We start from the raw sequence: 16504 nt of genomic DNA on the forward strand, positions 1-16504 counted from the left end.
AATCCGCGCGCCAAATTTTTGTCCACAAAGTCCCGTAACAGAGTCAGTTCCTTTTGGGTCATGGAATAAATCTTTGGCTTGGGCAATTGGGTGTTAGGCACCAGTTCAATGGCACAGTCCGTCTTTCTATGGGGGGGTAGCTGGTCGGCTTCCTTTTCGCCAAACACATCCGCAAAAGTCCTGTACTCCGTCGGCAAGCCTTCCAGAGGAGGGGCCGGGACATGCGGAGTCGCAGCTGCCGCAATCCCCACCATCTCCTCTGGGGCACCCTTCCCCTCAGTCGCTTGGTAGAACCCATCCCTAAACGTGATAGTCCGGTAAACCCAGTTTATTTGGGGATTTTGCTGAACCAGCCAAGGTACCCCCAACACCACCAAAGGACCCCCTACTGGAGCCACGACAAAAGACAAGCCTTCCTGGTGGCTGCCCAGCTGCAGTGACACCCGCCCTGTGAAATGGGTGACTGGTTTGCCCCCTGCCATGGACCCATCCAGCTGTGTAAAGGCGATGGGGCGTTGTAAAGGGAAAGTGGGTAGCTCTAGAGCCGCTACCACATCAGGGTGCATTAGACACCGGGAACACCCTGAATCAATCATGGCCCATACTTCTATAGTCTTGGACTGGGAGCCCAACTGCAACTTCACCGTGAGAATGCGGTAACTGCCACTCACCGATGGAGGCTCGCGCCCTTCTTCCACCACCTGCCCTGCGGCGCCCTTTAAAGCAGGTGGCTGGCGTTTCCCGCCGGTTGCAGGATTTCGGGCTCACCCTCCTCCTCGTAGAACATCGCATCGTCTCCCACGGTTTCAGCCACTGCGGCTTTTTGCTTCCTCGGCAGGGCAGGGGACTTTGTCGGCGGCTTGCCGGGCCGTTCCTCCCCCTTTGCCTTCGGGCACACCGCCACTCGATGCCCCTCCTTACCACATCTCAGACACAGGCCTTTCGCATACCGCTTCTCTCGCTCCTCATCCCAGGGTCGTTGTCCTGTTCTCCCCCCGGTGCTCGATGGGCGGCTGGGCTTCACCTCCCGCCCCGATTTGGCGGTCTTTCGATGGGCGAAGATCTCATGGGCATGCTCAGCCCTCCCTGCCAGTTGGATCCATTCGTAAAGTGTATATGGGTCGTCCCTCCCCAAGGACCAGCGCAGCACCTCGGTATTCAGGCCATCCTTGAATAGCTCGATGATGGTGGCTTGGGACCAGTCATCCACCTTCCCAGCCAGCGCTTTAAACTCCAGTGCATAATCAGCCACGGATCTTGACCCCTGCTTAAGTTCCTTCAGAGCTCTCTTTGCCCTCTCTTTCGCCAAGGGATCCTCAAAGTGTTGTCTCAATGCCCAGAGGAACTCATCGAATTTCTCTAATTCAGGCGCTTCCGACTGGCACATCTGGACATACCAGTCTGCCGCCCTCCCCTTCAGCTTAGTGGCAATGGTGAGGATTTTTGCCTTTTCCGATTGAAAAAGCGCCCCCCATTCCACCATGTAGGCTTTAGCATTCGTCAGGAAAAATGAGAGTTTGGTTGGATCCCCATCAAACTTTACAGGGAAGTCTCTCATCCCGCCCGCCGCCGGGCTGCGCCCCGCCACCGGGGCTGCGGAGGTTGGCCCCTCCCGGGCTCGCGGCGGCGCGGGGCTCGGGGACGGCCGCGCCGGCGATGCTGCGATTTCCATCGGGACCGACGGGTCCCCCTCGCGTCTCCGTGCCGGCCGCCGTTGCTCCGGAGACCGCCCTTGGGACGAAGGGGTTGAATGCCGCTGGCTCGATCCTTCCCGGTTGTCTCTCCACGAGGTCACATCTAGGCTCAGCTGCTTCAGTATAGTTTCCAACGAGTCTATTTTTGACTCCAGTACCCGGATCCGATCCGGGGTGGGGGAGCCCTCCGTTGGTTGCACCTGCACCACGGTGGGTGATAATGGGTATCTCTGCCTCCAGGATGGGCCCCCTGCCACCGTTACATCCCCCTGGGTCTCATCCCAGGTGACCATCTCGCCCGGAGAATTTACGGTCGTCTCCGGGGCGGTTTTCAGACCCTCGGCTTCACCCTCCGACTCAGAGCTCGCCTCTTCTAGGATGGCTGACAGCTCTCCCCCCTGGGACGGCCGGTCGGGTCGCCTCACGGTCGAGTCCGGCTCTCCTTCTTCCCTCATCACGATGTCTGGTTCGGTCATCGCTGGCACTCTCCCTCACAGGGCGAGACAACTTGTCTTTTCCTGGACAGGGGCTAGCGGAGTTGGGATCTTAGATTCTCAGCTTTATGTAATGATTGCCCTAGCCCAAATACTCAGACTCACAAGAGGCTGCTGTGTAAAATCTGATTTATTAGGGAACTAAAGACAAATACAGAGAAAGCTGAGAATGAGCAAAAGCGCGCCAAATACAAACTTAAAACTCCTCCAGTGCACACGTATCCCGCCCCGTTACATCAGCCCCGCCCGGTCCAGGTGCTAGCCCACGTCAGACGTGCTAGCCTGGGAAAGGAACCTTGAACATAACAGATAATAGAAAAACATTCCAAAGCAAAGCCAAAAGATAAGCAGTACCATCCTCCCATGAGAGATGAAACACGCAACGCATTAATGACATGAGAAACGTTACGATGGCTCAAAGGCATTGAAATGGCAAGCATGACAACACCCTGGAGAAGGTGCTGATGCTAGGGAGAGTGGAGGGCAAAAGGAAGAGGGGCCGACCAAGGGCAAGGTGGATGGATGATATTCTAGAGGTGACGGACTCGTCCCTGGGGGAGCTGGGGGTGTTGACGACCGACAGGAAGCTCTGGCGTGGGCTGGTCCATGAAGTCAAAAGGAGTTGGAAGTGACTGAACGAATAAACAACAAGGTATTTGTCTAGATAGCTATACAGCTCTGTACATCAGAAAGGGTACTGTATCTCATTGTTAAAAAGAAGGGTTTGGTTATCAGACATTAAGTTGTAATCAATACTGCAATAAAACTAACTGAAGCTAAGGAATGTCTTCATTCTAAATTCACTCTACATAACAGTCATGGTCACTGTCATATTGCACTGCTATCAAGAATTAGTGGCCTAGCATGATTATAAATGACAATCAAGATACTGTACAAGGTCAGGCTTATTAAAGAACTGAATGTTCTGCTGCTGGAACTTCTAATTTAAAGCTTCATAACAACTAAGCCTATTCCTATCGATTATTGTACCATGAAATTGGTGTTTTGACAAGACAAACTAACCTGTGACAAGCTGAGTAAGTCAGCATGCCAGCACAGCACAGCAATACACCATCCTCAAATAGTCATCATTATTCACTGCCACATTACAACATAGTTTAAAGCTGCTAGACTGGGAAAGTAAGCCAAATATTTACCTATGAGTTATTTTTAAAGGTTTGCAACAGATACAAAGAATATGAAGTGGTGCTTTTTCTACTTTCTTCATACAAGAAGGCACAATATTTATAATGGCTCTGTGAGTTTTCAGAGTTGTGATTCCATTTAAAATGGCTGGAAAGGAAATATCGCTACCTTAAATGAGCAGAGCATTCGCTGCAAAACAACTGTCAATCCACCATGACTAGTGCCAGTAGACAACAACATTGTGGGTTAATGTGCTAAAGCGACAATCTAAATTCAGAGCTAAATTTTAATGTTCATTTTCTTTTTCAGAGATTAAGAAACAGATTGCAATATAAATACTTCAAATTATAGTACCAAAGTTAGATGATGATAAGAAACATTTTAGTAAAAGAAAACTATCTTGCCACAACTGTAGAGCCTTTATAAATCTAAACAGGAAAGTGATAAAAGATGGCATGCTCGTATTTTTATCTGATTTCAAAACACTCTGTAGGAACACTAAAATACAAAAAAAAAAAAGCAGGTAAAAGGACAAAAATTTAACAGATCTGAAATTGTAAAAATATAGTAAAAATAATGCATAGCAATCCTGCTGGATCAGGCCAAGGGCAACCCCATTCTAGCATTTTCTAACAGTGACCAGCCAGGCACCTCTGGAATGCTCCCAAGCAGAAGTTGGAGACTTGCCCCTTTCCCACCATTGCTCCCTGCAACTGGAATATGGAAGTACCGCTGAGTCTTTTACAGCCCTTGAAATATTTGTTCCCCATGAATTTATCCAATCAATTTTTAAAGCTATCCAAATTAGTGGCGATCATTACATCTTGCAGTAATGAATTTTATTTATTTGGTAAATTTATATATCTGCCCATCTCACATACATGACTCTGAGCAGTGTACAAAGTTGAAAACACAAAAACAGTACAACAAAATAACCAAAAGCATAACAAAAAAAAATATAAATATTCATTTATTTATTTATTTATCGAATTTGTCACCACCCATCTCCTTCCCCCAGAGGGACTCTGGGAGGTTTACAACAAAAATAGTCAATTAAAACAATAAATATAAAAACAATACAATATATAAAAATATAAACAGCATTAATAATTATAAAAATAGCAGTAAAAATGAAGTCCAAGTGGCAAGATCTAACACAGACCACAGATCTAAATTGTTTTAAATGTTTTATGATCTAACAAATCATAAAACATTGAAAACAATTAAAAAAAATAATCTGCAGGATTGCATTCACCTGGTTTATAGGGGAGCTTTTCATAATCACATTTGCATTTTAGCACCCTAATGCTCCCATCGTTTATGGGTAGAGGAGGAAGCTTGTCTGGGGTATGGTTTCACAGCTATGGAATGCTCTCCACAAAGAAATTGATGCATTTTACATCGATTTTGCTATCTTAAGAGTTACCAGGCAAAAACCTACCAATTCTGGTAGTTTAAGACATGTGCCATTTATTCATTTCTAGAAAGGAAAAGTTCCCTGAATATTACAGAACCTGAGAGTGATATGCCATGTGCACTTTAGTTTCTCCTGCTCTGTTTGTGAATAAGGATAAATCCTGCTAATGAGAAACAGAAAACAGGAGAAAGTGCTTTATATTTGCATTAAAGATGCCAAGAAAACCATATTTAGAGAAGAACCTCTTGTGAAGAACCTTGAGTTGCCAGCCAAGATAGGATTTCAACTCAGATTACTATAAAATAAAATAAAATAAAATAAAATAAAAATAAAAAGTAGTGTACTAGTGGATCACCCAGGATCCCTTACCATAATGTATTATGAAAGCAGATTATTCACACCCAAGAAAGCAATCTTTCTAAAAGTTTCACAAATATTTAACATGTTATGATCCTTTACACTATCCTGTAATTAAATATATTTAATTAAATTTGATTTCAAAATAAGAGATAATTCTACAGATGCCCAGGCACGTAAAAGCATCATGATAGACATACCTGATCCACACCATACTTCAGCCAGGTGGCATTCAGTCTCACCAGGCTCTTTGCATAAATCTACTACATCTCTGCAAGTAGTTTCTGGAGTGACTGGCACTTCCGTGAAGTGTTGTTCATTGTTAGTGAGGTACACTGTAAGAAACATCTGGAAGAGAACAGTTGAAGTGTTATATTAGTAACATAACCTAAATTATAGAAGTTCTGATATTTATTCATATGTAAAATATTTCCCATTAAATATATATCTTGCCTGCATGCTGATGATGCTGAAAAAAGCCAGCTATAAAATACATAGTAGCAAAACAGAGTAATAAAATAATGACTGCTAAATATAGGATTTCTGTTATCTGAGCTTAGAATTTGTCTTTGCTTTGACACATACCTCGCACGGTGCATAGGAAAGCTGTTCACTTCTAAAATTATATACAACTCGAGTAACTGATCCAAAAATATAAACAGAGGTTGAATGATACAGCTGTTCACTTTTAAAAGATTAAAAAATGGAAAGCATTCCTGGGTTGTTGATCCTGCTCATTTCAAGATTAACAATGCAAGCATCTCAGTCATCCATGTACACCAACACTCAATCAAAGGACATATTGACTGGTTCTGACTTACTGGATATGTAACAAACAGGACTAATACTACACAAAACCAATTTTCTGTTCTACGTTACCATCAACATTTTTGTAGCTGTTCTTCTTCATAGCATGGTTATCAAGTGAGAAGCTATGAAGGACTTCATTTACATTTTCTAACAAGAACAAGAACTTATTTTAAGTTAAACTGGGGGAAGTAATACAGGCTCAGCAATTATGTTATTCTGAGGATTACACAGCCATACTTAAACAGTCAAACTGTTTACAAAACAAGAAACACATTTAATTATTTCTCAGTATGGCTCATCTTACCTGATCCCAGAAAATACAGATACAACATCTTATAGGTAACCACAACACCACAAATATTTTTCCTAGTAATGTTTCTTTGTGAAATGTTTCTATATATCTCTTACTTATTGAAGTATTTGTGCAATACTGATATTTGCTTAAAGATCAAGGTACATGACACTAAAAGTAATCTAACCTATCAAAAAGAAAATGCGTCTTCACATGCTGTGATACTGCACAGCTATTTACTTCCCTAAATCTTAGCAGAAAGGCAAACTTAGTATTTCTCTGTGTCAACATCTGACGGTCAGCATATGTTTTTGCCTTCTCAGTTACTACAAACACAGTCCATCTATGTTGATTTGGCATTTAGCCACAATTATAAGAAAGGAAGCTGTGATGCAAATTAGGTGGAGTACCAGAGGAAATTAAGAAAGATCTTAATGTCCCTGATAACCATGATGGTGTGGTCACTGACCTTGAGCCGGACATCCTAGAGAGTGAAGTCAAACGGACCTTAGGAAGCATTACTAACAACAAAGCTAGTGGAGATATTCCAGCTGAGCTATTTAAAAACCTAAAAGATGATGCTGTTAAAGTGCTGCACTCAATATGCCAACAAATTTGGAAAACTCAACAGTGGCCACAGGATTGGAAAAGGTCAGTTTACCATCCAATTCCAAAGAAGGGCAATGCCAAAGAATGTTCAAACAACCATACAATTGCACTCATTTCACATGCTAGCAAGGTTATGCTCAAAATCCTACAAGCTAGGCTTCAGCAATATATGAACCGAGAACTACCAGAAGTACAAGCAGGGTTTCGAAGAGGCAGAGGAACTAGAGATCAAATTGCCAACATTCACTGGATCATGGAGAAAGCAAGAGAGTTCCAGAAAAACATCTACTTCTGCTTCACTGACTACACTAAAGCTTTGACTGTGTGGATCACAACAAACTGTGGCAAATTCTTAAAGAGATGGGAGTACCAGACCACCTTACCTGTCTCCTGAGAAACCTGTATGAGGGTCAAGAAGCAACAGTTAGAACCAGACATGGAACAACTGATTGGTTCAAAATTGGGAAAGCAGAGGACAGAGCAGCCCTCAAACATCTAAAGAAGGACCAAACTATCATCATCCTTCCAGCAGACAAAGGCTGCACCACCGCCATCATGGACAGATCCCAATATAAACAAAAGGCCAAAGAATTACTTGAGGACAAAGAAACCTACACCCCAGTGAGTACCAATCCCATACAGAAACTGGACAACCAGGTCAAAAGAACTCTCAACAACCTCACTAAGAAAGGCCAAATTACAAAAGAACAGAGGCGGATGAAAAGCAGTGGACCCATCCTCCCACGCTTCTACAGACGCCCCAAAATACACAAGCATGGCATACCACTTCGGCCCATTGTATCATTACCAGGGACTCCCACATACAACACACCTAAAGAGTACAAAGAAACTCAGATATTTCACAGAGGAGAGTGAATATTCTATCAACTCCCCACTACAGTGCCTTCAGAAAATCAAAGACCTAAAAATAGAAGAAAATGAAATTATGGTGCCATTCGATGTCACAGCTCTCTTTACATGCATGGACCCGGCACTAGCAAAAGAATCCATGGCAGCAGTTCTACACAACACATCCAACTTAGCCAAATAAACCAAAATAGAAATACCCCAAATAATGGACCTTATCAACCTGTGCTTTACGACCTACTTTCAGTTTGATGGACAAATATACCAACAAATCAAAGGAAAACCCACGGATCACCTATTTCAGGACTCACAGCAGAGATCGTAATGCATCGTCTGGAAAGGATAGCACTCCCACACATAAAACCCAAAGTATGGATCCGGTACGTGGATGACACTTTCGTCATAAAAAAGGAACAACTGGAGGAAACACATGAAACCATCAACAACATCTTCAATGGAATAAAATTCACAAGGGAAGAAGAAAACAACAACACACTACCCTTCTTGGACATCCTCATCAGCAGAGGAAATGACGGCAAGTTAGAAACACAAGTCTATAGGAAAGCTACCCACACCAACCAAGTGCTCCATTACCAAAGTAACAACTCAACCTCCCACAAGAGGAGCTGCATAAGGACATTATTCAGATGAGCACTTACACACTGCAGCAACCCAGAACACCAGAAAAAGGAAAAAGATCATCTGTACGGCATCTTCCAGCAAAATGGATACCCGCTCAACTTTATCAAAAAGTGCCTCACCACCCAACCCACTACTACCCAACCAACAGAAGCAATGAAAAGAATAACACTGCCATACATCTGAAACATCTCGGAAACCACCAACAGACTGTTACAACTGCATGTCATCACCGTAGCACATAAACCAACTAAAACTCTTCAAAGCATCCTAAGTAACCCAAAAGACCCAGTAGCCCAAGAAGAAAAAACATGATTTATTTACAACATACAGTGCAAAGACTGTAACAGCCACTATGTAGGACAGACAGGCAGAAGACTAGCAGAGCACATCCACGAACACCAATCGGCAGTCAGAAGACATGATGAGAACTCCTTAATCTCACAACACATGGACAGACTTAACCATACTTTCAACTGGGAAACTGTGAGCATCCTAAACCAAGCCAAATCCAAAAACGCTAGAGAATTCCTGGAAGCTTGGCACTCAAAGAAGCCATCAACAGATACCTAGAGATAAACAACATTTACATACCATTCAAAAGAGACAATAGAAAAGCCAAAAGACCAGAACACCTCCTTACCAGCAATCAACACCCAGATATGCAAAGATTAGCACTAGGATTAACACCAGATGAACAATCAAACAGCACAATATACCCTAATCAAAGAACTATTAACTCAGTCAACCAACCAAGCAGCAAACAACAGCCCAATCAAGGAACTCCCAAGGAGAGAACAACACCTCCACCAACAGAAGCTGGACAGTATATAAACAGAGAGCAAGGCCCACTCCTTGTTCGCATTGAAGATGTTGCCTAGCCTGGCAATGAAATGTTTGCAAGAAAACAACAAGGCTCAGAGAGCACCAAGGACTCCACAGTTCAACCCTGAGCTACAAATTTTCGTTTAATTACACTTCACAATCACAACTTACAGGATAAAAAATTATCCTGACATATAAAATATAAAAAATTATCCTGAGATATCTTAAGGAATGCATTATTTTTTATTTTTTATTAGTGCAGCTGGCATATCTGCAAGTTTCTTCTTTTGCTTTTTCACACTTTATCTGCATAAATGTTCTAGTTACTCAGAAAAACTAAAAGTACTATACAGCTAGCAAAATCACTGATTTATAAAGTACTACGTTCAAACTGGATGGAATCAAAATATCTAAACTGAAAGCCCAGAAACTAAATTAGAGAAATCTGTATTAAAATAAAGCTTTCTGAATGAGGTTTTGCCTGCAGTCCAAAAGCTAGCTTCACTTTTTGGCCGAGAAAATGGGAGCATGACCAAAGACTCCCTCCCAAAGTCCTGTTATGCTACCTCATCATGGCAAGTAATATTCCTGAGAGGAATCAGCAAAGAACACCAGGAGTATACACCAATAGCACATACTCCCAGCAGGATCACCCGAGGGGTCCATAAGGCAATGAAAGACAAAAAGATTTGACTACACACTAACATATTAGGTATCAATGAACTGAAATGGAATGGACTTTGACACTTTCAGAGAAGATCATATTCTTCACTACTCAAGACGTAAGTGCTTTCATAGTCAAGAAGGACATAGCAAAGACAGAACTTGGGTACAATGCAGTCAAAAACCAAATAATACCAATTAAACTTCTTGAACAACCCTTTAATAAGACAGTTATCCAAGTTTCCTTCAATTTTTTTTTCTTTCTTGATTGTATAGTTTTAGTAAATAACATTAATACTTTACTATTGTTTATTTTTGATGTTATGTAAATATATTGAGAGCTCTTCCACCGAAGTCAAATTCCTTGTATGTCTAATCATACTTGGCCAATAAAGTATTCTATTCTATTCTATTTATGTTCCAACTATTGATACAAAAGAAGAGAGGGTTGACAGGTTTTATGGTTGAGTTCAAAGTGAAATTGACAGAACATGCAAGCAAGATGCCCTTCTTGTGGTTGGAAACTGGAATGCCAAAGTTGAAAATGACAAGGTGGAAAATGTAGTTAGAAAGTATGGTCTAGGAAAGTTTTTGCCAATCCAGTGATTCCTTCATTGTTAATACTTTCTTCAAACAACCAAAATGATGGACCTCACCAGATGGAGCACATAGAATCAAACTGACTGTAGTATTGGTACAAGGAGGTGGACGAGAAATAGAAAAGTAAGTAAGGTCTTCCAAATGATCTCCAATCTTAGAAAGCGATTCCAACTTCAAACTGCTATGCCACTGAATGCCAATAGACAGATAATAACTAATTCAAAGAAGATCTAATAAAACTTGGAAGGAATTCTGTATGGTAGGGATATCAACGTTCAATATACCCCTCAAGTTATTTCCTATTTAAGGAACTTCTAGTAGAAGACGAAGTTCCATTGGCACTCTGGTTATTACCAAGTTGGAACACTATAGAAACTCATGATTTATTTACATAAATATACAGAACAACAGAAGGATCAGTAAAGGTTCTAATCAAACTGTGCCACAAATCTGGAGAACAACACAGTGGCCAAAAGACTGGAAGAGGTCAGTTTACATACCAATACCAAAGAAAAGAACTTTGCTTGCAAACTATTGTACAATATCCTTAATTTCACATGCTAGCAAAATAATGTTTAGGATCAACCAACACACATTAGAATCCAACATGGAAAAAGAGTTGTCAGATGTTCAAACCGGCTTTTTTTTTAAAGGCTAAGGAACAAAGGATTTTATTGCTGATACACTCTGGATAATTGAGAAAGCTAATGAGTACCAAAAAGAAGTCAATATGTGCTTTATTGATTATAGAAAGGCCTTCAATTGTGTCAACCATGTAAGGCTGTGGAATGTTCTTAGGAAAATGGGAATTTTCCCAGAATTTCATTGTCCTCATGCAAAACCTAGAAACAGGTCAGGAAGCCATAGCCCCACAGCAAAACAGAGAGGCTCCGGGTCAGCAAAGTGAGACAAAGTTATACACTCTCTCCTTATTTATTCAGACTATATGCTAAGTATATACTGAGGGAGGCTGGACTGCAAGAAGATGAGCATGGCTTTAAAACTGGAAGATGAAACATCAATAATCTGCTCTATGTTGATGACACTACACTGATAGCTGAAAATACAAATGATTAGTAGGTGTGGAAGAGCAGGCTGCTTAGAAAAATTGCAGGCACCTGGGCTGCCTTCTTCCCCCATTTGAGCCATCTCCCCAGCATCAACACAGCAGAGTTGCCAATGACGTTGCAACCTTGACACAGGTGTGGGTGAGAATAGGAGATGCATGTTTTAGAAGTTCTGCAGCCACCAGCAAACAGAGTAAAGCAGCTGAATAAAAGAAGGTGTTTTTCCTTCAAAGGAAGTGAATGGTCCAGAGGAAAAGAAGCATGGAGGCACAGCAAGGAAAAGTGCAAGTATAAAAGCACAACGTGGAAAATTGTATCTATTCTACATGCTGGCCAGTAACAGAGAAGAAAAAAGCAGAAGAAATTCCAGATAGAGGAATTAAGGCAGGAATTAAGGGAGCCCAGGGCCTGCAGAGGCAGCAGAGTGCAGAGTGGCCAAAAGGGCAGAGATGGGGGGAAGAGGCGGGTTGGGGGACTTGAAGTGGAGGCAGTCCCTTACTCTCACCGAGGCTCAGGGCTGGGAGGGACCAAGCCAAGAATGGCTTGGATCAGGGTGGGTCCTCACCTAACATCAGGTGGGATTTGGTTAACGACAGCAATGGGGAGTGCTGGGATTGCCACTGCTAAGCAACGAGGTCACATGACATCACACTTTACAACTGCATCGCTTAGTGATGCAAATTCTGGTCCCAATTACCGTTGTTAACTGAAAACTACCTGTATCATACTTCCTATGTATCTGCTGACAAGCTAAAAACTCACATGATTTTCAGTATCTGTACAAGAAGCTGTATGCACTTTAACTGTCACGTAAAACATGACCATACTGAATCATTATCCACATACAGAATAATGGCAACATTCACATGAACAAGAATTAGCTTTTACACAAATGTTAACATTCAGCCCTAATTAGAGTTCTTTGCTCTTTTTTTCCCCCCAACAGAGAACTCAAAGCCACCTTGTCTGCAAGTAGAAGCTATCATGTTGAATGCTGATGGAAATAATGATATTCTTTTCATTAAATTCATAGTACGTAAGTATTTTAATAATCTGAGATGCTTTTTAATTTATTAGCCAGACTACTGAAAGAAGGAGCAGTGCTTTCTCTTGAGTTATTGGACGTAGCAGTACAATTTATCCTTCTCTCTCTGCAAAGGAAAAAGAAAAAAAATGTTTTTAAAAAGATAATGATGAGACCAGCACAATTTCATTTCCTTCACCCTGTGGTGCCAAGGCAGAGGAGAATGGAGTTAACTAGGATAGGCAAGCACACTGTGTGTGTGTGTGTGTGTGTGTGTGTGTGTGTGTATAAGCTATATGTATGTATATACACACAGAGAGAGAGAGCAAGCAATAGGGACTTAGTGTTTTTGACATTTTGAAGAAAACAAAGAGTATTCCACATCTCTTGATGCATCTAATGAAGCAAATGGTAATCCATTAAAGCTTATTTTATAATGAATATATTAATCTTTAAAGTGTCACAAAATTCTTTGCTATTTTTGTTATGACAGGCCATTCTGGAAAATGTTTCTGCAAATATAGATTAAAAAAGGAAAAACCCAAAGGCCATTTAGAATATTATCTGCAGAAAAATGTACTGTAATCTTAAAGCACCTCCCCTTCTCTTTTTGTCAGGCCATGAGAGAGTAAAACCAACTCTGTGGGTCACTGGGAGGAAAAGTACTTTTAACATGTAATGCATTGCTAAGCTAAGGTCACTGGCACTACTAAATCCAAAATTCTTGATTTACAGACAAATAAAACTTGCATCCCAAAACTCATAATTTCAAAATAAGTTGTACAAGATGACTGGTGTCAGTTTTACTTATTAAAATACCTTACAGGTTAGCATACACAACTTAAATTCTGAAGCTTTTGCAGTGATTTTTAAGCAATGGTAATTAATCTACCCTTTTTCTTGTTTTTACAAATTATGCTTAGACATCTCAATTTCTCTATGGAAAATTTCGAGTCAGGGAAATGAAGTAAAATGGTCATTAACACAATATTTTGTTACTGTTTTATGTAAAAGTCAGTACAAGGAGAATAGCCTCTCCATTTAAGATGGGGGTACCTATAGTACTGGGAAAGTTGTAGAACGTTCCCAGTTCTACAGGTTAAAAGTCAAAAGATCAAAGATTTCTAAAATGGAAATTATGGTAAGGGAACATAGTAGAGTGTTAAAAATTATAACTGGTATATATAAAGAAGCAAAAAACAATACAATGTGGACTTCTCCCAATTAAATTCTGTAGATTCTGAACAGATAGAAAATAGTGCACAAAATCTGGTGGAATTTGCTGTTAAAATATGGCAGCTACCAGCAGCTTGGATGGCTTCAGAAAGATATTGGACCAACTAAAGATGGTAGGCCTAACAATAATAGCTATATGGAATGTTCAGAGTCAATGACTAGGTGCACAGACTGCAGTAAGCCATAATATCATTTGTTTACTCTTAATAAAGCCACCCAAATATGTCTTATTTAACAAAGCATTGTTAGCAAAGCATGCCTTTGTCTAATTTATAAGCTTGACTGAATAACCTTTTAAAGGAGCAATAGTGCTCTGGATTTACAGCATTACAAATGTGCTATACCTAAAGAAGGTATAATCACAGGATTATACTTATCCTAGGATGCCCAGTACCAACCACAGTCATCCCAGTACTAACCTTTCAAGATTCCTGTTGGTTCAGACCTATCTCCATCTAGTTCACCATCCTGCTACCACAGCAATCATTTTCCAATATTATATGTATTAGTTCTAAATATTTTCAGCTTCCTTACTCAACAAATAGGTTTCTCAAAACAGGCGACCAATCAGCTGCAGTTTAAGATACACAGTTTTGTTCACTTCTAAATATTAATGGAAACATTCTGATCTGGGAACCTAAAATGAACTAACCCCTCCCAAGCCTATAAGTATAAATACAGAAATAATTCCTATGTTCCTCAAATGTACCTCAAATCATCAAAAAAAACCATGAAAACTTGAAAAATTAAGCCTATTAAAACTCAGTCTCAAAATAACAGTTGTTGTTGTTTATTTGCTTAGTCGCTTCCGACTCTTCGTGACTTCATGGACCAGCCCACGCCAGAGCTTCCTGTCGGTCGTCAACACCCCCAGCTCCCCCAGGGACGAGTCCATCACCTCTAGAATATCATCCATCCACCTTCCCCTTGGTCGGCCCCTCTTCCTTTTGCCCTCCACTCTCCCTAGCATCAGCATCTTCTCCAGGGTGTCCTGTCTTCTCAGTATGTGGCCAAAGTATTTCAGTTTGGCCTTTAATATCATTTCAAGTGAGCAGTCTGGCTTTATTTCCTGGAGGATGGACTGGTTTGATCTTCTTGCAGTCCAAGGCACTCTCAGAATTTTCCTCCAACACCACAGTTCAAAAGCATCGATCTTCCTTCTCTCAGCCTTCCTTATGGTCCAGCTCTCGCAGCCATATGTTACTACGGGGAACACCATTGCTTTAATTATGCGGGCCTTTGTTGTCAGCGTGATGTCTCTGCTCTTAACTATTTTATCGAGATTGGTCATTGCTCTTCTCCCAAGGATTAAGCGTCTTCTAATTTCCTGACTGCAGTCAGCATCTGCAGTAATCTTCGCACCTAGAAATACAAAGTCTTTCACTGCTTCTACATTTTCTCCCTCTATTTGCCAGTTATCAATCAAGCTGGTTGCCATAATCTTGGTTTTTTTGAGGTTTAGCTGCAAGCCAGCTTTTGCACTTCCTTCTTTCACCTTCATCATAAGGCTCCTCAGTTCCTCTTCGCTTTCAGCCATCGAAGTGGTATCATCTGCATATCTGAGATTGTTAATGTTAAAGCAACATTATAGAAGAGCTTAATAATCCTTCCTTTTATGTTCCATCAACTGGAAATAGAAAGGTCCCTATATTACTGTACATGGATGACATGGTACTCATGTCAACAACGTTAACTGGAATGAGAAGAATTCTGACAGAATTTGGCATTTATTCTAGGAAAGAATACTTACAGATAAATTATTCCAAAACCAAGATAGTAGTTTTTGACCAAAGAGACTGTCCTGTTCAGACTATGAGGCGGCCAGACAGCAGTATTATCGAACTCTTTATTAAAAACAACTATTTACAACAGTAAAGTCTGTGAATGATTAAGCAAGCAATTTCAATCAAGACCTCCCAGGCAATGATGGATGAACAGGCAATGCTGTGGTGTCAGACTGAGGCAGAACCGCAAGGCAGAATTCAGCTAACTCTCTCATTGAAACTGTCAGACTTGGTGATGCTAGAGTGCGAGGCAAAGATTAAACCGAAGGCAAGGTCCCGTGGACTGGCATGCAGAAAGGATCGGGCTGGAGCGTGGAGGCTAGGCAAGACTGGGCTGGAACCTTTAGACGAGGCTTGGTTCTGAAGGCTAGGCTGGACTGGGCTGGAGAGTCAAGGCAATGCTGATCTCTGGAAACAAGGCTGGGCTGGACTGGAGAGTCTGGGTAAGGCTGAGTGTTGGAAGCAAGGCTGGACTGGACTGGAAATCCTAGGCAAGGCTGAGAGCTGGGAGCCAGACTGGACTGGGCTGGAGATTCTAGGCAAGGCCGAGATCTAGAAGCAAGGCTGTACTGGAGATTCTATGCAAGGCTGGGAGCTAGAAGCAAGGCAAGACTGGACTGGAAATTCTAGGCAAGGCTGTGAGCTGGAATCAAGACTGGACTGGGCTAGAGATCTTAGGCAAGACTGAGAGCTAAAGGCAAGGCTGGATGCACACCTGGATTGCGCTGGAATACGGTGACGAGGTCCGGAGCTAGATGCGAGGCTGCGCTCAGCAGGAACAGCAAGGAGAGGCTCAACTGGAGCAGCTTGTGCAGAAGACAGTTCCGCAGAGGTAGAATATGCTGGCGCTGGTTCTACTCTGGCTACAGGCAAGGCTTCTGACACAGGTAAGGACTCTTCCGCAAGGGCTGTGAGCTCAAAGGATCAGTTGTCTCCGGCAGCTTGCCCTTTGTGTGACTGCCGTTTAAGACAATCCTTTC

At 41.8% G+C, this 16504-nt stretch overlaps 1 protein-coding gene across 2 annotated transcripts in view; it reads right to left on the reverse strand.

Moving 5' to 3' along the window:
* The window catches only part of TP53BP2 (tumor protein p53 binding protein 2), a 59916-nt gene that overhangs the window by 34590 nt on the left and 8822 nt on the right, over positions 1-16504 (reverse strand). For both annotated transcript variants that reach the window (XM_063304087.1, XM_063304077.1), the window contains exon 2: positions 5309-5456. In XM_063304087.1, the coding sequence (XP_063160157.1) occupies positions 5309-5456 (148 nt within the window). The remainder of the gene's footprint in view (positions 1-5308; positions 5457-16504) is intronic.

This window comes from Candoia aspera, chromosome 1 (assembly GCF_035149785.1).
Source record: "Candoia aspera isolate rCanAsp1 chromosome 1, rCanAsp1.hap2, whole genome shotgun sequence".
Classification (NCBI taxonomy): Eukaryota; Metazoa; Chordata; class Lepidosauria; order Squamata; family Boidae; genus Candoia; species Candoia aspera.